This window comes from Cajanus cajan, chromosome 6 (genome assembly GCF_000230855.2).
Source record: "Cajanus cajan strain Asha chromosome 6, NIPB_CcT2T_4, whole genome shotgun sequence".
NCBI classification, from domain to species: domain Eukaryota; kingdom Viridiplantae; phylum Streptophyta; class Magnoliopsida; order Fabales; family Fabaceae; genus Cajanus; species Cajanus cajan.
In genome coordinates, this window is record NC_138522.1 from 61,230,367 (window position 1) to 61,254,029 (window position 23,663).

The window sequence follows — 23,663 nt, forward strand, 5'->3', positions numbered from 1 at the left end:
TTTTTTTGAAATTGGATCGGTTCGGTGCGGTGCAGTTATCCACTTTTTTACTCATGTGGATCGGTTTTTTTAGAAAACCAAACCGAACCGAACCGATTCACTTTGTAAAAATGGATCGGATAACTAAACCGGTTTTATAAAGTGGTTCGGTTCGGATTTTTTTTAAAAATGAATCAGATTTTTCAATATAGATCGGATCGGTTATGGATCACTTCCGATCAATTTGGATTTTTTGCACACCCCTAATACTCATCCCTCATCCAATAATATAATTACATTTTCAATTACAAAACACAATATTAAGTACAGAAGAAGAATAATAAATGAAATGAGATATTATTGAGGATGAATAACCATGCTCATCTTTCTCCCACCTTTGTTGTCTTGTAGTTGTCAAATTAATTGAATGTTTCAATTATACTTTGCATCTGTCTACCTGGTTAAGGCTGTTTTCAAACATATTTTAATGGTTTAGTTTCGTGTTTGCCTTTTTCTTGGGACATTGTTCACTTGATTTTCTAAAAACTGATAATAAAAAATTAAAGTTTAAATATGTTTTTTTATATCAAATTTAAAGTAAATTTATATTTTGTATCTTAAATTTAAAATTATTATTTTTATTTTCTATAATTTTAAAAAATATTATTTTAGTTATTCAAATCACCAATAATATAATTGAAAATAATATATTAAAATATTTATGCAACATCAACTATGTTTAATATAATATTTTCATTACTAGAAACATCAATAAATAAATTTTATACGATATTATTTGATATATTTTATAATAAAATTTGAGTATAACAAATTTTTTTAAAATTTATAAGGATTAAAAAATAAATTTTAAATTTAAAAAATTAAAAATAATTTTACTTTAAATTTAAGAAACTAAAAATGTATTTAATCTAAAAATTAATTTTCGCTTTCAATTCATAAGTTTTGTTTATCAAATATTATTTAATACAGGTGAAAATTGATCCTAAAACTATCAAATGTTAGTCTTTAAGTCTTTGTTAGATACTATTACTATGTAAATATAATATGTATAACTAATGAGCAACAACATTAAAGTTAGACTCTTACTCAAAGGAAGTGAAACTCTTTATCGTAGCACTTAGACCATGATTATAGTCTCCCCTTTGTTTCTGTCAGGCATGCAGCCCGAAATGATTATGAAAAAACAATCTTTCCAGAGCATTTAAGAGCGAGGCGAATTAGGATTCTATAAAAATTCACAATCTTTTTCATTTTTTTTTTCTTTTTGGTATCTAAATCCTTTGGAAGTAAATGGACTTGATTTTTTAAAAAATAAATAACATTGAAAGCAAAAGACAACATATATTTTCAGTGAATACTCTAACTAAGGAAAAGTTTTAAGTTAACAATCTTTAAATCGATATTGATGCTCTTCTTAACTAACAAATATCCATCAAAAATTTATATGGTCTAAATTTTATTTAAGTCCTTCGAATTTCATCTTGTTGATTAATGATTGAACAAAATGTTTGATGATTGATCCTCTAAGTTATTCATCTATAACATTAGTGTCTAAATTTGTTAGTTTTTTTCTTCTTCTTTTTTTTTTAAAAAAAAAAGGAGTCAATAGTTTTTGTCTTAAACATATTTCAATATAAAAGAAATATATTATAAAAATTGATAACAAGAAATTTTAGTTAAATTTAATAGAAAAAATAAATGTACCAATAACATAAATATACCATTAACAAATATAGAATTTAATTCTATTAAAGTGAATATATTTACACAATAAAAATTGAAATAAAAATGTCAATAAAAAATAAAATTGGAATTAAATAAGACCGAATGAAATGTTAATAAAATCAATAAATAAGAACTCAAACATTGGCAAAGTGAGGTATTTGACAGGAAGTGAAAGTGTGAAAATAACTCTAAGATTGAAGACAAAGTGTGTGTAATGTGCAAAACTTAAAATTAATTATGAAATCCTTTCTCTTCCACTTCACACTTTGGAACGTATCGTTCTTGTAGAGAGATACAATTTCCGATCTTCTTAAGCTGCGGAAAGGAAAGATTCTCATTTTTTAAGATACTATAAAAAAAAACAGATATCCAGTAAAATTGACAGGATGGAGCCTGTAGCTCAGAGAATTAGAGCACGTGACTACGAACCAGGTCATCTTCTAGCTCATATAATTAATCCTTACTTTCAAAAGTGTCAAAACAAGTAATAATATATCACAAGAAATGTTTAAGAAAAAGTTGTTAAGAAAAAAATATTAGATCAATTATGAGTTTGATCTAATAATATACTGACATGCTATTATCATAGTATTTCAAGGTTTTAGACTCAACAATGAAAAGGTGAAATACTATTCATGTATAAATGTAATAAATAAATCTTAGTCAATAAACAATATTTGCAAGTTACTTTTTGCAAATTTTTTCAATTCTCCCCTTCATTTTACTTATGTTTGTTTTACACATTAGAAAATCTCCTTTCAAATCAAATTAATAACAATGACATCAATAAGATAATAGATCCAAATGAAAAATAAAAAATATTGATTACAAAAATATTAAAAGTTAGAGAAAAAAATTGTACGAGCTTCACAACACATTTCACATTCCACAAAATACATGTAACTTGATTAATTTGTTTAATAAAAAAAATTCTCTTATATAAAATTAGGTTAAACATTTCATCAAATTTAAATGAGAATTACAAGTAAAATAGTTTCAAGCACAAGAGTAACGTAGAAATTAATCTAAATTTCAATTTGTTTTTATTAATTATTAGCAACCTAATGCACTGATTAGTTGTATTATTTAATAAAAATAATAAATAAATCATAATAAATACAACATTTAAATATATTATTCAACTACAAATATGTTAGTTAATTTGTGTGAACTCAGTTTAATCAATAGTCTTGAATTCAAATCTTAAATATAATAGTTACATTATTTAGAGAAAGAGTTTCGTTGACTATAAGTAATTATATAAGAAAAAAAAATTGAAGAAAAAAACACTAGCTTATACCTTGCAAACCAAGTTCAGAATTGTGTAGATTGTACTATACACTTTTATTTTTTGTCATTTGCCCATTTTGCTGTTGATTTTCCTTCCCCAATACATGAGAAAATATGAGAAATCTAAGTAAATTAGATTCGATGCACGTGAGATGCACAATCTATTTTGATAAATTGAAAGATTTGATATTTAATTATTTATATAATTAAAAATTGACAATAATAATAAATATAAAATATAATAATATTAAGAATAAATAAAAAAATATTATTAAAAAATATAAACTAACTTGTTATTATAAATTATTAAAAAAATTGTGTTTTACATTAATGAACCGAATGGATCACACATAAATAAGTTATTTTTTTACCCATATTGTAACTCTTCTAGAAATTGTTATTTTTTTACCCATATTGTAACTCTTCTAGAAATTTTACTGATTTAAATGTGTAGCCATTCCCATTCTCATTCTCAATTGTAATGATAGCAGTCAAAGCACAACTGGGCCATCTTCTTTGATAAGTTTTGTTTCGCTATATAATAAATGTTTAAAATTTAATTTATTGATTAAGCTAGTTAAAACTTTACGTACTATGGTGAAATAAAAGTATCAAGTAAACCAAAAAATAACATTTTACAATTTGTTTTGATGAGTGTGCAGGGATGTCAAGGGAGTCAGGCTACATACAAGTAACAGTTTTTTTTGTTATGTGTTCCCTCCAATAAATATTCTATATGTATTTATTTTTAATTTATGCAAGTATTTATAAAGTGAATATTTGTGTATTTTTTTTTAAATATTTATGGGTATTTGTGAATATTTAAAGATATTTATTTTTAAAAATAAATAATTTTTTAAAAATATTTTAATCATAATTTTTATTTATTTTAGTATTTATTTTAAAAATTATAATTTAAAAGTCAAAATTTAAATTATTTAAATATTATATATAATTTTATTCATCAAGATTTTTTAATTTAAAAATTAAGTTTAATTATTAAAGTAGTTCATTTTTATAAGTTTTAAATAAATTTAATATATAATTATATAATTAAATATTAGTGGATATTCATAGATATAAATATTATAATGTTTATATCCTTTTATGAGCGTAAAAAATACTCATAGGTATTTATTTAAAATACTTATTTTTTATTTGTGGTACGAATTTTTTTTGACATTCATAAATAAGTGACTCATAGATATCCATTTACGGTATTTACTTTCTACTTGTTGTAAATTTTATCTTCAAATGTTGCATTATGAAATTTTTTGACATTCCTAAATGAATGACAAGAGGACACGTCCTCAAAGAAAATGTAGCTTTGGCAATCAATTAAATCTTGGGAATTCCGCGAGGGAGGTTGAAAGTTGAATGAAGAAAATGAGGTGTTAACATCAAAATGCAGACAAATTCATGAATCCTGTATTTAGTGTTGGTGGGCTTGGTGCCTGTAATATTGGGTACAACTGCACAATGCATAGGTCACGAAAGTTCGAAGCCTAAGGGGAACGACAAATGCCTGTGTTCAACTTCAATCATGCATGCCCCAGCGTCACGTATATATGTAGTGGAGTTTCCATCAAATAAATGACCTAACTAAACCTCCCTCTCTCTCTCTTCGATCCAATCCCCACCACTTAAATGGATTTCTCTTTGTCCATGGTACAAGGTAGGACAGGGCCTTATTAACTCTCGTAACAAGTTTCCCAACTTTATTTTTCATCTTTAGTGACAGTCTTTTTCTTACTATCACGTCTTTGTTTAATCTACAAACAGAAAAATTGGTTTAAATAGATATCGAGTTCTATTCTATTATAACTATGCACTTATTCTTATTTTACTTATTTTGGCTTGAAAATTATACCAGTATCAAATATTAGGTTATACAAATAGAATAGAAAAATGGATATATTATTAGATTGTGTTCTTGCTAGTGAAAAATCTTCGATTCAAAAAATTTCAATCCTTGGTCCTCAATTTTTTATCTTTGAAATTGTGAGTGGTGATTATACTTGTAAAATGGATTTTAATGTTAAAATCAATAAGTAACAGAATATTTGAGTGTTATAAATTATATATTTTATGAAAATAAAATGTAAGTATATATAAATAAAAGAATGGTATCGTTAAAAATTTGATTTTTTAAATACATTAAAGACATTTTATTATTATGTAATGATAGACATTACTTTTTGTCATGTTTAATTATGAAGGGAAGTGTTTGATTAAATCGAGTACTTCTGGATCAGAATGATCACTGTTTGATATGGATCAACACTACTTAAGTCATGTTGAGATGTCTTTCCGAGGCCAAGAAGTGACAAAGTCTTGAGTTGGAGACCTAGCGGGTAGAGATTGAAAACGTAATTGTATTGCTGGGGGATGATATCTATCTCATTCTTTGTAGTTGCAATGAGAGGCAAAATTTAGCACCGCTACATTTGGTAACAGCTCTGGCTTTTATCTTCAAGGGGATGGGATTGGACCAAAGTTGTGCTGGAAAGCAGTGCTACTTAATAAATATATCCCACCTTGTGCGGTGTACATGCATGTTTCATATAACGTACACTTTGTTTTTCTATATTAATAAGTGATTTTTTTATCCATTAAAAACACAATAAAGTTTAAATATAACACTATTTATATACTATTTCATTGTATTTATATAACGAGAGTACGATAATATTTAAATTCTTGAATATCAAGTTTTCTTCTTCTAATTCTTTTAACATTGGATCCATATTCAAATTCTTAACAATTTTTTTTTATCGGATACAATAAATGCAACTACAAAGAAATAAAATGAAATATATATATATATTAGTAGTTTAATAATATGCATATAAAAATGAGTGAATGATTCATTAATAAATTCATAATAATTTAAGAATATAAATTTTTTAAAGTAAAACTTGGGTATAGCTTTTTATTAATTAATATATTTAAAAATAAACTTGTATTTCTTTTTGTAGAACAAAAATAATACTCTCCATCGTTCGTTGGTTTAAGAGTAAACCTATATCTCGAGTTTTTAATCGATTGGACCTGTAGATATATTATACTTGGCAAATGTTCTTGCTTGCACAAAGCAACTCCAATTTATTTTTATTTTTTTTACAATTAACAATGATTACTAAATCTTACCAAGCTTGTGATAGCAACTTCCTGCTATTCCCACGAATCCCGTATATACATGTAATGTGTTGAGCCATTTTATATACAAGAATATGTAAAGTCCTTGACGGAGGTGGGCCAAGGCCTGTTCTATCCTCCCCTGAGAGTTGAATCCATAAATCGGAGGAAGGAGAATAAATATTAACAAATTTCTATATATCGAAACATTGTGTAAAATTATTTAAAAATAAAAAATTATTTATTGTTTATTTAAGTTAAAATATTTCGTAAACTCAACTCACATTAAATATAAAATACATACACTTTTAATTTCTAGGAGTTAAACTCTAATTAAATATTCGGGAAATGCAACATTTCCAACCTCGTTCAAATATGAACCAATGGATCATACGGTGGAAATTAAGATCAAGATTGAAAAAAAGGTAAAGATTAATAAACCAAAAATTGACCTTGGAGTCTAAGGCATCTAATACTCATAAAAACCAAAAGAAAGAAGAAGAAAAAAATGGAGAAAATTTAATTGTTATAGTATTTTTATAAAAAAAAAATACAATTGTTATAGGATTTTTTTAAGAAAAAAAATATACTTTTATTAAAGACATTTAGTTCCTTTAATTTTAAAAATATAAGTTTTAGTTATTCCATTAAATTAACATATATTAATCATTAATTTTTACATTTATTTCTATTTAAATGATAAGATATTTAATAATATGACATTTGAGGATGAAATAAATAAATAAATAAATAAATAAATAAAATATATATATATATATGCATATAAATTTTATTAATAAGATAAATATTAATTATTAGTTAAAATAGATATAAACAAAGATATTTTATATATTATTTTTTAATTTATATTCTTATATATTACGTCACTAAATATAATGTCATTTAAGTAATGACAAGTAATCAAATATCAAAATTTAATAATTAATAAACATTAAATTGACTATAGAACAAAAATTTTGTATTTCTAAAAATAGAAGGACAAAATGTTTTTATTTTAAAATTAAGGGACCAAAATTATGCATCAACAAAAATAGAGAAATCTAAAGTGTAATTTAATATTTTTTTTATAAATTTTAATTTAATTTAATATATGATAAAATAAAATGCTATTAATAGAGTATTTGTGCTATATTCACAAATATGAAAAATACATTTCTAAATTTTTAATTATAATTATTTTTCTTAATTTGATAAGTAGATAATGCAGCAAGAGTCATTAATATTAACAATAATTTAAAAAATAAGCATAGGATGAATTTAATATTATTGAATAAATTAATCAATTTTTTAGTCCTAATAAATTAAGTAAGCAAATTTTATTAAGAAAAGAAAAAAAGAGAAGGAAAGACTTTTTTTATATATTTTTTTTATAATTTTGTTCAATGAAACCAAAATTTGACGTGTGCGAAACAAAAGCTTAAATTTAAATATAGAAAAAGCAGTTTTTTGATAACCATGAAACTGCGTTTAAAATAAAATAAATGAGGCGTGGATGGTCCATAATAAATATAGCACAGTTTATGATGTTACAGTTGGTTTAACGTTGTCCCTGTTCACACGTGACTCACTCAAACCCATGGACCATTATGCCCATTGTCGACATTGACTTGCAAAGCGTCTACTTATGACGCGCCTAAAAGGAGCGTGAAGCTAACAACCACTGAGAGTGTGCCGCAAATGGTAAAACGAACAATGCCCGCTTAACCCGTAGCCTCAACCTACCCTGCCCCAAATAAAGTTAACCATGATTCACTCAACTTAACCATGGTTTAATTATAACGACTTCACTCCCACTGTTTTAGCCGCAACATATCCAACTACTACACTCCCCCGTCAACTCGCTACTCTTTCTTTCATTTTTTTTATTTTTATTTTTATTTTTTAACTATAAAACAACAATTAATCTTAACTATGCTTTATTTTTTACGTTCAAACAATTAATGTTATCTTAAATTTTAAATAAATCATCACAACTTTGATGAGTAATCTACCATAACATATTATATGTTAAATGCTTGAAAATAGTTTGCCGGCTTCAGAAGAAACAGGTTTTATAGATCCAAGGAAAAAGAAATGCTTGTTTTTCTCTTTTTTCGAGAACAAATAGAAGGGAAAAAAAAAAAGAAAAAAGAAAAAGAGAAATGAAAAAGGTAACAGGTAGGGTGTCCCACGTTATTATTACTATGACCACTAGCAGTGTGTTTAAAGAAAGGGTTGTGTGTTGTTTGGACACTTGCATTGCATGAGCTGAAACTCGAAAAGAAAAGAAAAGGCTCCTCTGCTCTGCGTTGCTCTGTAAGACTGTGGGTCTATGCCTCTTCCTTTTTATTCGCGCATTCGTGTCGGTCATACAATTCATCATCTCATCATTTCCAATAATCAACGTTAAAGCTTCAATTCTATTTTCAAACATTGTAACTTTCGGGTTCAATCGCTGCTGGCTCTTCGGGTTTCAGGATTTTGAACTATAATTCTGGAGGTAGGAGGAGATATTGTTGCAGATATTATCGTGTAATCAGTTAGGGATTTTTTTTATTTATTTTATATATTTTTTCTTTTATGTTTTCTTGTTTTATCATCTTTCTCTCTTATCCTGTGGCGCAGACAGGACAGCGACTGAGTCTGAATTCTGAAACTGTTGTTGTTGTTGTTGTGGCCTCCAACTGTGTTTTCTGAAACATGTTGTGATTTTCGTAATGATTCAGTTACAACCTTTTTCACTGTCTCCCCAACACTCCCTTCTTCCTTCACTCTCCACTTATCTTCTTAGCTTCAGTTCAAATTCAAACCGTGGCGTGTTTCACTTGCAGGCTCCTCTGAGATTCTTCAATTTTGCAAACAAACCCCTGAGAGAAGCTTCTCAAGTCAGAATTGCTCTGTCACCGAAATTCTGAAATTGCAATCACTTTTTCGTGATATATGCTATTTCAGGTAAGAAATTCAGAAAATGCAATTTATTGGTAAATGATAATTAAACGGTGATGGAATTTAATTTTTATTAAAAAGTAGTTAAATTGATGTAGCTGCAGGAATTGGCACGGGGAAAAGGTAATTAACTACATGCTGGAGTCAAAGGAGAAACTGAAAGAGGTGGACATGTGTTTGGATCATGAGCTATGGCACGCGTGTGCGGGAGGGATGGTGCAAATGCCAGTGGTGAATGCTAAGGTGTTCTATTTCCCTCAGGGGCATGCCGAACATGCATGTGGACCCGTGGACTTCAGGGCTTACCCCAAAATTCCACCTTTCATTCAATGCCGAGTGGGAGCTATCAAATACATGGCTGATCCTGAGACAGATGAGGTGTATGCCAAAATGAGGCTTGTTCCTTTGAGCAGCAAGGAGGTTGATTTTGATGATGATGGTGGTGTTGGAGGAGGAATCAATGGATCTCAAACCAAGGATAGGGATAAACCTCCTTCTTTTGCCAAAACCTTGACTCAATCTGATGCCAACAATGGTGGGGGATTTTCCGTTCCAAGATATTGTGCTGAGACAATTTTCCCTCGATTGGACTATTCTGCGGAGCCTCCTTATCAGAACATTTTTGCCAGGGATGTTCATGGAGAAACGTGGAAATTCAGGCACATTTATCGAGGCACGCCAAGGCGGCATTTGTTGACCACAGGGTGGAGTACTTTTGTGAATCAGAAGAAGCTTGTGGCAGGGGATTCAATTGTCTTTTTGAGGGCTGAAAATGGTGATCTGTGTGTGGGAATTAGAAGAGCCAAGAGGGGGATTGGTGGAGGATTTGAGACTCCATCAGTGTGGAATTCAGCTAGGGGGATTCGTCCTATGCCTTTTGGAGGGTTTTCTGCTTTTTTGAGAGAGGAAGATAACCAACTCATGAGAAATGGTAATAGTAATGGAAATGGGTTGAGTTTGAGTCCAGGGGCAAAGGGGAAAGTGAGGCCTGAAGCAGTTATTGAGGCTGCTACTCTTGCTGCCAATTTGCAAGATTTTGAGGTTGTTTACTACCCTCGGGCAAGTACTCCTGAGTTTTGTGTGAAGGCGTCTTTGGTTAGAGCGGCATTTCAGATTAGGTGGTGTCCTGGAATGAGGTTTAAAATGCCCTTTGAAACGGAGGACTCCTCGCGGATAAGTTGGTTTTTGGGAACCATATCTTCTGTTAACTTTGCTGATCCAAGATGGCCAGACTCTCCTTGGAGACTTCTCCAGGTGTATATATAAACTTCTAATTCAATTTAATATCATAATTAATTATGTAGTATTGATAAATGGTGTGCTTTTAATCTAGTGGTCCCAAGAGTTTTTTTCCTGCACAACTTGTATTATTGGTATTTCTGTCGAAGTGTCAATTTGTTTAGACTTATCATCAATAATGTGCATTAAGGGAATTTGGTAGAAATCTTACACCTGAATATCATTCATTTTGCATCATTCAAGACTTTCTCATGTTTCACTTCGGATGCATTAGCGAGTTGATGTGAAAATCTGTTTGCACTAAATAAAATAAGTAATGGAAAGAGGAAACAATGGAACATTGCTGTTGCAGATAAATTTGCTACTGGAGAATTATATTATTAACGAACTTCATGGTGTTAGTTTGTACATTACTTAACAATGAGCAACATCTCATTTCGAATGGCAATTTGCGTGTTATCACATTTAGAACTCTAAATAATCTTGCTAAGTCATGTTTTTAGGTTACATGGGATGAGCCAGAGTTGCTTCAAAATGTGAAAAGGGTGAGCCCGTGGCTGGTTGAAATAGTATCAAACATGCCTGCCATCCATCTTTCCCCTTTCTCACCACCAAGGAAGAAGCTGAGATTGCCTCAACACCCAGAGTTTGCCTTTGAAGGCCAGATTCCATTTCCAACATTTCCCAGCAACTTTCTAGGTCCCACCAATCCCTTTGGTTATCCACCTGAAAGTACTACTCCTGCTGGCATGCAGGGAGCCAGGCATGATAACTATGGTATATCCTTACCAAATTTCCACCTCAATAATAAACTGCACTCAGGTCTATTTCAATCTGGTTTCCCACCACTTGATCACGCTGCTTCACCAACATTGAGGGTCTCCAACACCCCACCATTGCAAAAGGCCAACACAAGTGACAACGTCTCTTGCCTATTATCTATGTCAACTTCTTCTCAATCTTCAAAGAAAGTAAATGATGTGAAGGCACCCCACTTGGTTCTTTTTGGCCAAACAATTCTCACTGAGCAGCAAATCTCTCTGAGCACCTCTGCTGACACAGTTTCCCCAGGAAAAAGCTCGCCTGATGGAAATGTTGATAAAATGACCAATTTTTCAGATGGTTCCGGTTTTGATCTTCACAAACAACGCTCCTCTTGTGAGGTGTTCCATTGGTACAAGGATCACCACCACAAAGAAACCGTAGCTAGTTTGGAGACAGGTCACTGTAAAGTTTTTATGGAATCAGAAGATGTTGGTCGGACTATGGACCTCTCATTGCTTGGGTCTTATGATGAATTGTATAGAAAAATGGCTGATATGTTTGGCATAGAAAAATCTGTGGTGCTAAGTCATGTGCTTTACTGTGATATAACTGGGGCAGTCAAGCATATTGGAGATGAGGCATTCAGGTAAAATCAATGTCACTATCCTTTTGTATTGGAAATACAAGTCCATCTTAGATCTTGACATGTTAATTATCTCTTTGATGTTCTTGTAGTGACTTCACCAAATCCGCTAGGAGGTTGACAATTATAATGGATTCCAGCAGAGACAATAGAGGAATATAGAGAAAGAAGTAAACCATCATGATTTCAATTGTACAGTTCGTTGATCAATTCCTCCTATTGCCATTCAGACCCTTTACCCTTCCTGAAGCAATGGAAGGAGACAGTCTGATCTAATTTTTGGATATTAACTTTAAGCTCTCTGGATAAATGTTTCTCTTGAAGGGCATGTTTGGATTTGATTTTTTCTTCTAGTGACTATATCTCGTGCTTTTCCTTCTCTTTTTGAATTATAACATGGTTTACCTGAGGCTTTTGTTTAATAAATACGATTGCTTTATAGGAGGCTTTTGTGTACTTAAACTCTTCGACAATGGCTTTGTAGTAAAAAAAAAGGTACCTAGGCTTAATGGTTATTGAGAGAAATTAGGTGTAACGTGTAAGCGACTTGTAGGCAGCAGTTTGTAGTTAGTAATTACCTTTTTTTTCTTCTGCGTTTGTACCTTTGTTTTCTTGTGGCTTTCGTATACAGATCAGTTAGATCATACGCATTGACTGACCATTTATTTGCAATCACTATTTATTTGAATAAATGGAAATTCTAAGGCTCATATTTTATTTGGAGTCACTTATGAAATTGGCTCATGTCCCAAAAAAATTCAATGGGATTTCCGTTTCTATTTTGGTGGGCAAGAAATAGGTTGGTAGTTGCATCATTCTTTGGATGGACTCGGACTTGAAATTCACTTCCAAATGTAATGTGACATTAGCAAGGGGACATTAACAATGAGCCAACAGAAACAAGTGTGAACTAGTAGCAGAGACATGTTATGTTTTTCTAGAAGTAGTTGGACGCAAATTTTGGTCGTAAATTAAAAAGACAAGAAGATTAATATTGTTGAAAGTCTAATCAGCAGATAGAAACATGGGTAGAGTTGACATGATCAGCAGTATAGTCATATCATATCAGATGTTTCACACACGGCAACAGATTTCACAGATGGCGAACCAGAACTGCGAGCAAGTGATAAGGTGCCACATGTAAGATAATCACAAGTATCATAGTGGAAGAAATAATATATAATAATATTCAAACTTATTATGGCTTCCAGACATCAACTTCCTCCCTCTAATCGAAACCAGAATTCAACCAAAAGCAGTTGCCATCATGATACCGTCAACTGTGGGGGAAACTAAACAGTTTGGTTAATGAAATTAATTAATGATGATGGAGTTATCGGGATTGCGAAACACAGTTGTCAAACACAAAGTCAATAATGGGTTAGATTGGGAGTGTGACCCTCATAATATGTTACTGTTGTCTGTTGTTAGTACCAAAAACAAAGCAACAAACACAGTACAACACAGTAACAAGTGGGAGATGGTAAAAAGGAGAACATGTTCCGTTTTGACTCGTCTGCCAACGCAAAGTGTTAACACGTAAATGTGAATCTTATATATTTCAAATAAATATTTTAAGACTTAATCACCTATATACTATCGGTATAAAATTTTTTTATATTAATAATTAATTATATCTATTAATTGTGTCATGTTATTATAAAAATATTTACTTTTAAAGTGACATGGTACAATTAAAAAATATAATTGGTTGCTAGTATAAAAAATTTTTACATTAACAATGTATAGGTGATTAACTCATAATTTAATGTGTATATATATATATATATATATATTATACACTATCAAAAATAATGATTAATTTTTTTAAAAAAAGTGAATATACATAAGATAAATATTTTTTTTTTCAAAGTCTATTATGTATTTAATGCTAGAACTTAATTTTATAATTTTATAAAAAATATTCAGTATATTTATTAAAATATCATTGAACACAGATAATATTCTTATTTATTGTTGTAGAAAGTCTTTAGATTATATTTATTGTTGTAGAAAGTCTTTAGATTATTGAATACATTTAAACTAGTTAAAATTTACTTATATTTAAAAAAATTAAGAATTTTTTTCTTACACATATATTTAAAGAGTTCTGTGTTAAGAGGATTAACAGGAGAGTTAATGAGAGAATACCTAGTCTTTCTATTAGCTTTTACGTAGTTAATAAATTAGTGTTGAGTTTCCACCAAAATCCTATACCTATACCTCGATTTAAATTAAAAAGAAAAAAACAAATGATAAAAACAATAATATAAAAGAACATTGAATGATGAAAGTAGGAAGTGAGAGCACAGAGGTGACAATAACGGTTTCCAAAGCTGTCTTCAATTTGAATTGTTCCGTTTTAAATTGACCTCAAATGAAAATTACTATGCTTTGAGGACGCAGTTTCCAACAAATATGGCATGCTTTCTACTTTCTATCTACAAATAAAGGACACCTCACGGGATATGTAGAATGCATGGCCCTCTAATATCTTGCCTAGTTAAATTCAAACCTATATATGCATGGCTGACATCACGAAAATGTCAGCTTCCAAACACACATTTTTTTACTTGTTTGGACTTTGGGGTGTTCTATAATGTATACCAAGGATTCTGGTTGAAAAAGCTTCAAATTATAATTATGTAAAATTGTCTTTTATGGTTTTTGTTGAAAATATTAATCATAGCGAGATTTGTACCCTTATAGCAGTGAAGGCAAGTTGGTTTTAAAGGTTGACCTTTATAGCAGTGAAATCCAAAAAAGTTAAGACATAAGAATCGTTTTTATATTAAAAAAAAGAAAAAGTAAAGACTACTTTTTAAAATAATAAAAATATAAAATTTATTGTGCAAGAGTAATTTATATAAGATGAATTAAGAATTCAAAGTTAAATATTTTTATTAGAATAAAAATAAAAAGATTTCTAAAATCTTATGCAACACAAAAAATCCAAAAACGATGAATTAAAAATCTAAAATAGTTTCTGAATATGGTATCATGAAGTCCGTGTTTATTTATTTATTATTTAAAAGGAAAATGTGATCCAAAAGGACAGAGATTCGGTACAGTTACAGTTACAGGCACAGCCTCGTGCGGTGGCCCCCACACGCTCTATAACCTATAACCGCCTCCCATTACCACGACTTCTCTATTATTCCTCGTTAAAATAAATATTTACCATGCTTTTGTTTTTTTCGCATTATGTGACTATTTCTCAAGATAAGTAAACAAATTTTATTTTTTAAATTATATATATCCACTGAACGTACAAAAATTGTAAGATTTGATTACTGTAAAAAAAATAAAAATTGTAAATACGGATATTAAATTATACTTCAATGATCGTTAATAAAAAAAATTATATATAAGCCCCTAAGTATCTTATAATATTAGGTTGTTGACTATCAATATGAGATTGCATGACTCAGATTTATAATTTTATTTTTTTACAATTACTAACAATGTGTTTGGAACAATGAAAAGATGAAGGAATCACAAACAAAGAATGAAAAGGAATTGGCTTAATTGTGTTTTTATCTTCAAGTGTTGTAATTGTGCAATTTTGATCGTCAAGATTTTAATGAAATACTTTTAATCTTTAAAAAATTGTAATTGTGTAATTTTAGTCCCTTAATTTTTAATTGAACATTTTTAGTTCCCAACTATTATAATTGTGCGATTTTAGTCTTTTTTATTAAAAATTTAGTAATTTTAGAATTTATATATATATATAACTTAAATAAGTAAATAATTATATAATTTTAAAATATTATATATATATATATTTATTAATAAATAAATAAATTTTATATATTATTAGTATTTTAATATTATTGATAAATTAATATCAATAATATTTTTAGTATATTTATAGATAAACTAATAATTTGATAAATATGACTTAGTATATATTAATATATTTTTACAAAAAAATATAAATATATAAGAAAAGATATGTATATTTATAATTAATATATTTATATTTTTGTAAAAGTATATTAATATATAATAAATTATATTTATCAAATTATTAGTTTATCTATAAATATACTAATAATATTATTGATATTAATTTACGAGTAATATTATGAAAATAATAATATATAAATTTATTTATTTATTAAAAATAAATATATATCATTTGATATATTAATATGCGTTAACTTGAAGAGACAAATAATTGTATAATTTTAAAACATTATATATATATATATATATATATATTAAAATTATTAAATTTTTAACGAGAGAGACTAAAATCGCACAATTATGATATTTGAAGGACTAAAATTGTTTAAATAAAAATTAAAAGACCAAAATCGCACAATTGCAATCCTTTAAGGACTAAAATTACCCAATTAAAACTTTGGAGATCAAAACTGCACAATTACAATACTCGAGGGATCATAAACGCAATTAAGGCAAAAAAAATTTAAACATTAATCCTTAAATCATTTATTTACATATAGATTGTCGAGAGAAAAAAACCTTCAACTAAACGACTAAAATTTATTTCACTTTTTATTCATATCTTTTTTTTTCTGTTTTTTTTCACTTTCCTTCTTAAACCAAACAAATTATAAGTGTTTTAAAAAAAAATCTCTCCTAATATATATTAACAATCAAATTGAATAATATATATATATCAAATTTAATATTAACAAATTGCTAATTTAAATGGTATTAAATTTTATATCATTAAATAGGAATGTTTATGACTTGTCTTGTATCACCAATCCAACTTGATCCGAAAAGACTTTTTATATTTATTTCAAGAACAAGTCTATTTAAACTTATTTTACTTAATAATTCATATTTTACATCAAATTTTAACGATTTAACTATTAAATTAGAAAAATTTAATATATAAATTATATATGTAAATTTTTAAAAAATTTACAAACTTAATATATATATTAATTTTTTTTAATTAAATGATTAAATTATTAAAATTTAATAAAAAAATATGAATTAAATACCTCATATATATATATATATATATATATATATATATATATATATATTATTAATATAATATTTTGGCTTTATAAACATCATTTTGACTAATGTGATACTTCACTTTTTAACATTATTTTTTATTAAATTAATGACAGTTTACTTTTTAACGTTATTTTCTTGTTAAATTAATGACATTTCTGCATGATTTTTTTCTTTATTATTTTATTCAAATGAAAGTAATAATTTATTAAATTTAGAATGTTTTCTATATATAAAAAAAAAAAAAAAGATATATAGAGGAGTGCGAAAAATCCTCTAATTACAAGGAAAAATGCACAAATACAAGGAGAATGAACAGCGAATGGCTAAAACCCTAAAATGGAAATGATTGAACAAAAGTTATAGACCTTTAACCAACAACAACAATAACAAACATTTTTTACAATTATCAATCAATCCACATCCAGTTTTGGCAAAAAAAAAAATTTGTTCGACTTCTAATATCTTTAAAGTTGTAAAAGAGATACCTATAAGAAGAAGAAGCAAAAGGGAGTATGGTTAACACTAACCATGTGTTGCGATTACCGTACGGCCCAGCTTGCTGTTGTTACTGGATCAGGCCACCCTAACTTCTGAGTAGGCCGAGCCGGCCCAAATTAGCGATAATCCAGAAAAACGAAAATTCCTTCATTGTTGAATGGCTTGCAGCAATTTACAAGTTTGCTTGTATTGGGTAAGCGCAATTAATTTGCACTTCACCATTGGGGACAAAAATATAATAAAATAAAAGTTATGAATTTCCCAACGTGAATCAATCATATGTGCGAAACAAATAAATATCTCAACATTCAAATTTGAATTTCATAAAAATTTATGACAAACGTTTGTTGACAAATTAAGCAGTTAAAACATTCTCGAGAATCATCACACAATGGAATATGTTGAAATGGGACGAGTACAATAAAATTTGATGTAATTTAGTTATCTGAATTATTTATATTACAGTGAAATTGAATCATATTGATGGAATGGATTTCATTGTATTTCATTTAAAACTCTTATTTCTATTTTTTTTTCCTATTTGGGAAGAATTTTCTGGAATCATAACAAAATTTTTTTTACTGCTATTTAATACCAGTTTTATCTCTTTTAATTTAAATTTTCATACATTTGTTTAGTTTTTTATCAGTAGAAATTATAAGAATAACAACAAAATTCAAATTTAATATCTTGTATACTATCTTAATCCTTACTCCTATGCCGATCTTGTTGATTATACATTTGCTTAGTCTAATATTATGTATTATTTTATATAAAAAAATCCACCTAATTGCTCTACTAGTAAATAACTCATCATAAATTATTAGTTGATATTTTTATCTATTAAGCTATTTTTTTATTATCAATTTTGCACTCATAGTTTTCCAAATTTCAAACATTTGATGACCATACCTTTGGCTTTGCATATATACTAACTACTCCATTAACGATTTTGATTAAATATGACGCAAAACTAAGAATTTGGAAAAGAAACAAATTAATATCGATTATTTTTTTGGGGGAGTAAATGAATTAATTTTTTATTTAAATTATAATTAAATGGGAAAAAAGATGGAATAAATTTCATCCCATTTCATTTAAAGTTCACATTGTATTCTTTTCAATTTGGAAGGTATTTAATGAAATCATAATATGCATTATTTTTTTATCTAATTATATATAATTCTATCTTTTAATTTAAAATTTTGTCCTTTTGTTTTGTTTATGTTATTTCTTTTTTAAAACATCTAACTACTTCCTCTACAAGTAACTAACTCTTCATAAATTATTATTATTTTTATCAAAACAATTAATCGTACCCTTTTAGTAAGGTTGATACTGTTTTTTATTTTTATTTTTTATTAATGTTGGCAATATTTGGTTTTTGTCCTTAATTAACCTTTAAACCCTTCGTTTTTCATCCTTATATTTTTTAAATACCCAAAATTTCATCTGTAATACGCAAAGTTGGGAGGAAAGTTTGATTATTTACAGAATGTATGACGAAAAGTAAGGATTTTAAAAGTCAAGAGTATAATTCATGCATGCATTTTACTAATTAACTTTAGAGTATAAGATTCTTTTAAGGTTTCATGAAATCGTGCACACACTTCTTTATTTTTTTTAATGTTTATAATAATTTTCCTTAAAAGAGGGTCACATTGAAATGTTTTTAAACAATTAAGGAGGTCAATGTAATGTTTATAAAATGACATGATAATATTTTGCAAATAATTGAGAGGTTGGATAAAAAAAAATAGAAGTGTATGAATTATTGTAACATGTCAAACTCTAATAGATGTAAGATTCACTTTATATTTAAACTTCAACACTTCTCTTCAAGTGTGAATCTCTTTCATATGGTCATGCTCTCTCCTTAAGCGGAAGTATTTTCATCCATAAATATTTAATGATGGCCTATTTACACTATTGTTATACAATAACATATGATATTTCCTCCACACCTCTAGAGAGACTTCGATACAAGAGATGATTTTACTTTTGGATCTCCTGCCAAATTCATTATCTAGGATCTCACTCTTGGATCCATCACTAATTTTATTAACCAATACTTGTTTGAGTCGATCATTAGTCGCTTGGTCAAACCATTACTATTGAAGAGTTTTACAATGGGGCATTATATGCACAAATGGATAATGAGTAAATCACATAAATGAGTTTGATATCACAACATAATCTAAAACCTTAAGATATTAGGTATGCGAGTCTTTTTCATATATAACTCAACATGTTCAACTTTAATCAATATAAAACTCACTTCACACTTAAACTCTAACATGTATAATGCCATAAAATTTTATATAATTTACTCTTAATTCTACGAACAATTGTGATATTTTTCGAGTCATAAGACTTTTCAAATACTTAAATCTTTGCTCTAAACTTGTAAGGCATTAAAATCTTGATATTTTCTATAATCTTTTGATTTATAAATGTCTTAAGAAGCATTATTTGGTTTACATTATTCATTAATATGTTATAGTAGTCACTACTAGATTCTAGTCCTTCAGCAACATTTTATTGTTTACATTTGTTAAAATATTACTATATATTCATAAATATGTTATTTTGTAATACTTTTTTGAAAAATGTCATTATAGATAGAGTAACATTTTTTATTTCAATATTATTCTTTCTAATTGTTTTCAAAATCAAAGTCTCATATCGAGTAAAAAAAAATTACATAAGCTATTTTGCAACATTTTTTTTAAAAATGTTACTATAATCACTTTTAAAATCAAAGTCCCATATCGAGTCAAAAAAAGTATATTTCTCTTATATCTAATTGTAACTCATAATTAAAGTCTCACATCAAATAGATTAACGACTCATAAAGAGTATATATACTCATATAGTTATATTTAAGATACATAAAATTTGATATTCTATATATAACTAGTAGTGACTAACTAAAAATGTCTTTCCCTAAAAACTAATTAAGGAATTCCTATAAGTTTAGGAGACATAAAAATATAATAATTGATAGTAATATTTAAATTAAAATTAATTATTATTTTATAAAGTCAACAAAATATTGGCAACATCATTAAAATGTTACCAAAAAATTATTAAAATGTTACAAAAATACTACTTTGATAACATTTAAAAAATGTTACCTAATTATGCAAAAATATTATTAGAAGTCTTTAGTGACATAAACTATATACAACATTTGATAATAATTTGCTAAAACAAATTAACAACATTTATACATAATTAAGTAATATTTTTTAAATATTACTAAATACCATTTGTGTTGTATTGAGTTGTTGATAAATCCAATGTTCTTCATATTTTATCGACTGAAAGTTTGTCTTTGTGGGCAGTTTAATAGTTTTAACATTGCTTAAAGTCATCTCAGAACTTATCCTGAACTTGTTTGATTTTTTTGAGAAAATGTAATTTGCAAGTCCTAAATATAGGCAACTGAGAACTTTATCTATCACAATTCCTCGTAAGAATCTATTTGAGCAATTGTTGGAATTACAATACTTCACTTAAAAAAATTAATTCAATACAATAACAGAAATTAGGTCTACATATAACTTATTCAAATTTGAACGGCTAACTCTCACCACTCTTACATTAACAACTAGGGCAAAAGGAGCAATCAACCCATCATTTGTTAAATCTTCTTAATAAATTAAAATCCCTACTGCACCATCCAAGAAAAAAAAAAATAGCCCGTTATTAGAAAAAAAAATTAATTGCACATTAGTTAGAGATAAAGTAGAAGAAATAAAACATATTAGTAAAAAATAATCTTTATTTGAAAAATAAATTTTATAAATTTATCAAAAAATTGTCACTCGCCAATTATCTAAATATCGATTCTAATAATATAAAACATAAAAATATGTATGTATTAAAAATAAATGAAATTCTATATTAACTAAAAATAAGATAAATAAAACATATGAATGAGAAATAATTTTCATCTTAAAAATTGATTTTATAGTATTATATTATGTTCAAATTCACGTTCTCATACTCATTTCATATTTCACTATCAAAACTGGTCATCATCTAAGCCACTTTTCCACCTTAGCCACTATACTTACTGAACCCGCCACTTATATATGCACTCGAACGTTTGGGTCCAAACTACCTACGAAAGTGATAATAAACTAGCTAGGTCACATATATGATAACTTACATCTTCCCAACGCTAGTGGAAAATGAAAGAGACTCATTAGCATAGTTGTAATAACATGGGAAAGCACCAAGCAAACGATGATGAGTGTGAAACTAGAGTTTGAAGACATGTGATAATCATGGGAAAAATTATTTTAAAAGTATTAAATTGATTTAGTATTCCACTTAGCAAACATTTATGAACAAGTCAAGAATTATTTATCTATTTGGCACCAGGATCATGTCAACATTTAATAAAAACTTGACTTTGATCGATTTATTGTTTGTTAAGGGATATAATTAATTCGTATTGATTATCAGACTTTAGATGTCTTTCTTTTTTGGTTTACTTGGGAATAATAATGCCTCCGAAAATGAGTTGTTTTTTTGCACATGCAATGAGGAATTAGATTCTAATTTAGAAACACGATAATCTTCCAAACTATATATGTTAGACTTTGATATTTACAAGCTATTCTACCACTTGACTGCAAAATCAATATCGAACTTACATTGATACATCATCAATCACTTTTAAAAGACTTAAATGTAGGAGCAAATTAAAAAGTGATCTATTACCAACCATAAATCTATGATCGATTTCTTCTCCGATTTAACTTAAATATGTTAATGAATAATGAATTTTCCCTCCGATCATCCTTAATGTAAATATGCTAAAAACATTTTTCAACACTTTTTATTAGTAATTCCTTTTTAAACGTCATCAATATCGGACTTACATTGAAACATCATCAATCACTTTTAAAATGACTTAAATGTAGGAGCAAATTAAAAAGTGCTCTGTTATCGGCCTAAAAGAATTCTACTGATTTTTTTTTATCGGATTAAATTTTAATATATTTATTTTATAGACAATATAATATTTAAAATTGACAATTAAAAACTAATACAAATTTATAAGATGTCACTTCTTCTAATCAAATATTATTTTAATGTTGATGGAAATCAATCATAAAAGCATCAAGTTAACTTCATATCTTAAGACGTATCTTACGATCATTAGATCAAGAAATTTTGTTTTTAAATTTAACATGAAAATGAATATTATTTTTTTCTCTTTATTAATTTTAATATAAAAATATTAACAATACTTTTTGAACATATTTTGCTAGTATTTTTTTTTTCATTCAATTATTTTAAGTGTATTAAAATGTGAGTTTGAGTTTAAATGCTAAAAAAAAGTGGATTATAAGTCTAAGTGACTTGTAAAATGATAATTGTTCTTTATTTATAAATACTATTAAGGTCTTATTATTAAATGATGTGAGATTTGAACGCTTCCATTCACGTTGAGAACTAAATTTCTTAAAATTTGTAGGACTAAAACTTGTAAGTAGTTTAATAATGGCTTAATAGTAGGTGAACTTATAAGTCTTACAATAATAATTATTATGATAGATTCTAATATTATTTTAAGAAAGTGAATTATAAGTTTAACTCAACTTTATAAAATTAGTTTGAAAGATTGTAATAACCCTTTTCTTATATCCAATATTAAGACCTTATTACTAATCAATATAGAATCTTTAACAAATATAAAGTTGTCTTTCACATATATTATATTTTGGAAATATTAATTAGTAGTCGATATAAATTTTTGAATATGTGTAAGTGATTTGATAATAAAGATATAATTATAAAATGTGAATTTAAGTATATAATTAAACTTTACAAAATTAATTCGGAAGATGAGTATTGATTTTGTTCATATATTTTACTTTCGTTTGGTCTCCATATATATGATATCTCCGATCGTTAATATTGTTAAATGAAGAATGGATTTAAGTAATTTGTGAAAGTGATATAAAATTAATTAAAGTTGGATAATATTCATCTTGTGAATATTTGGGATTCAGAGCGTGTTTGCATGCGTGTTTGCATTCATGTCCGAAACATGAAAATCTATGTTTAACGTAGAAGCTACAACGTGTCACGTTAAACCTAATTTTTCACATTTTGGACGTGAACAGAAACACGTACTCAGTTGTGCCATTTTCTCCACAAAAACGCGTTTAAATTATTCCCTCCGACACTGACAAATTTCTTGTGATATCGAGTCGCTCATGACTTGTGTGCGATGAGCTACTTCAACAAGCAAAGGTAAAAGTTGTGTCCTTTGCGAATAAAAATCATTTCTTCCACACTACCTTTTCAGTTTTTCCTTTCACATTTTCTTTATTTTAAAGGAGACAGAATGCGTGTTTATTTTTTATTTTTTTTTGCGATTTTATTATATTAA

At 27.5% G+C, this 23,663-nt stretch overlaps 1 protein-coding gene across 8 annotated transcripts; it reads left to right on the forward strand.

Annotated features, from left to right (window-relative positions):
* The first annotated feature begins 8,386 nt into the window (after window positions 1-8,386).
* LOC109796957 (auxin response factor 18) lies at window positions 8,387-12,185 on the forward strand. 8 transcript variants are annotated; one of them, XM_029271010.2, is made up of 6 exons: window positions 8,387-8,653; window positions 8,779-8,878; window positions 8,985-9,105; window positions 9,198-10,353; window positions 10,842-11,749; window positions 11,839-12,185. In XM_029271010.2, the coding sequence occupies exons 4-6, from the start codon at window positions 9,235-9,237 to the stop codon at window positions 11,906-11,908; spliced, it is 2,097 nt and encodes a 698-aa protein (XP_029126843.1). In that variant the 5' UTR covers window positions 8,387-8,653; window positions 8,779-8,878; window positions 8,985-9,105; window positions 9,198-9,234; the 3' UTR covers window positions 11,909-12,185. The 8 variants fall into 8 exon arrangements, with proteins under 8 accessions (XP_029126843.1, XP_029126845.1, XP_082915354.1 ...); XM_029271012.2 differs by having other exon boundaries at window positions 8,779-8,867; XM_083059228.1 differs by having other exon boundaries at window positions 8,387-8,878; window positions 9,184-10,353.
* Window positions 12,186-23,663: the final 11,478 nt, after the last annotated feature.

Bases quoted from the DNA above. Each gene is read 5' to 3' on its own strand.
- LOC109796957 (XM_020356825.3), top strand. From the start codon at position 9,235: ATGCTGGAGTCAAAGGAGAAACTGAAAGAGGTGGACATGTGTTTGGAT. The intron at 10,354-10,841 runs GTGTATATATAA...TCATGTTTTTAG, and splicing joins CTCCTTGGAGACTTCTCCAG to GTTACATGGGATGAGCCAGA. The intron at 11,750-11,838 runs GTAAAATCAATG...ATGTTCTTGTAG, and splicing joins ATTGGAGATGAGGCATTCAG to TGACTTCACCAAATCCGCTA.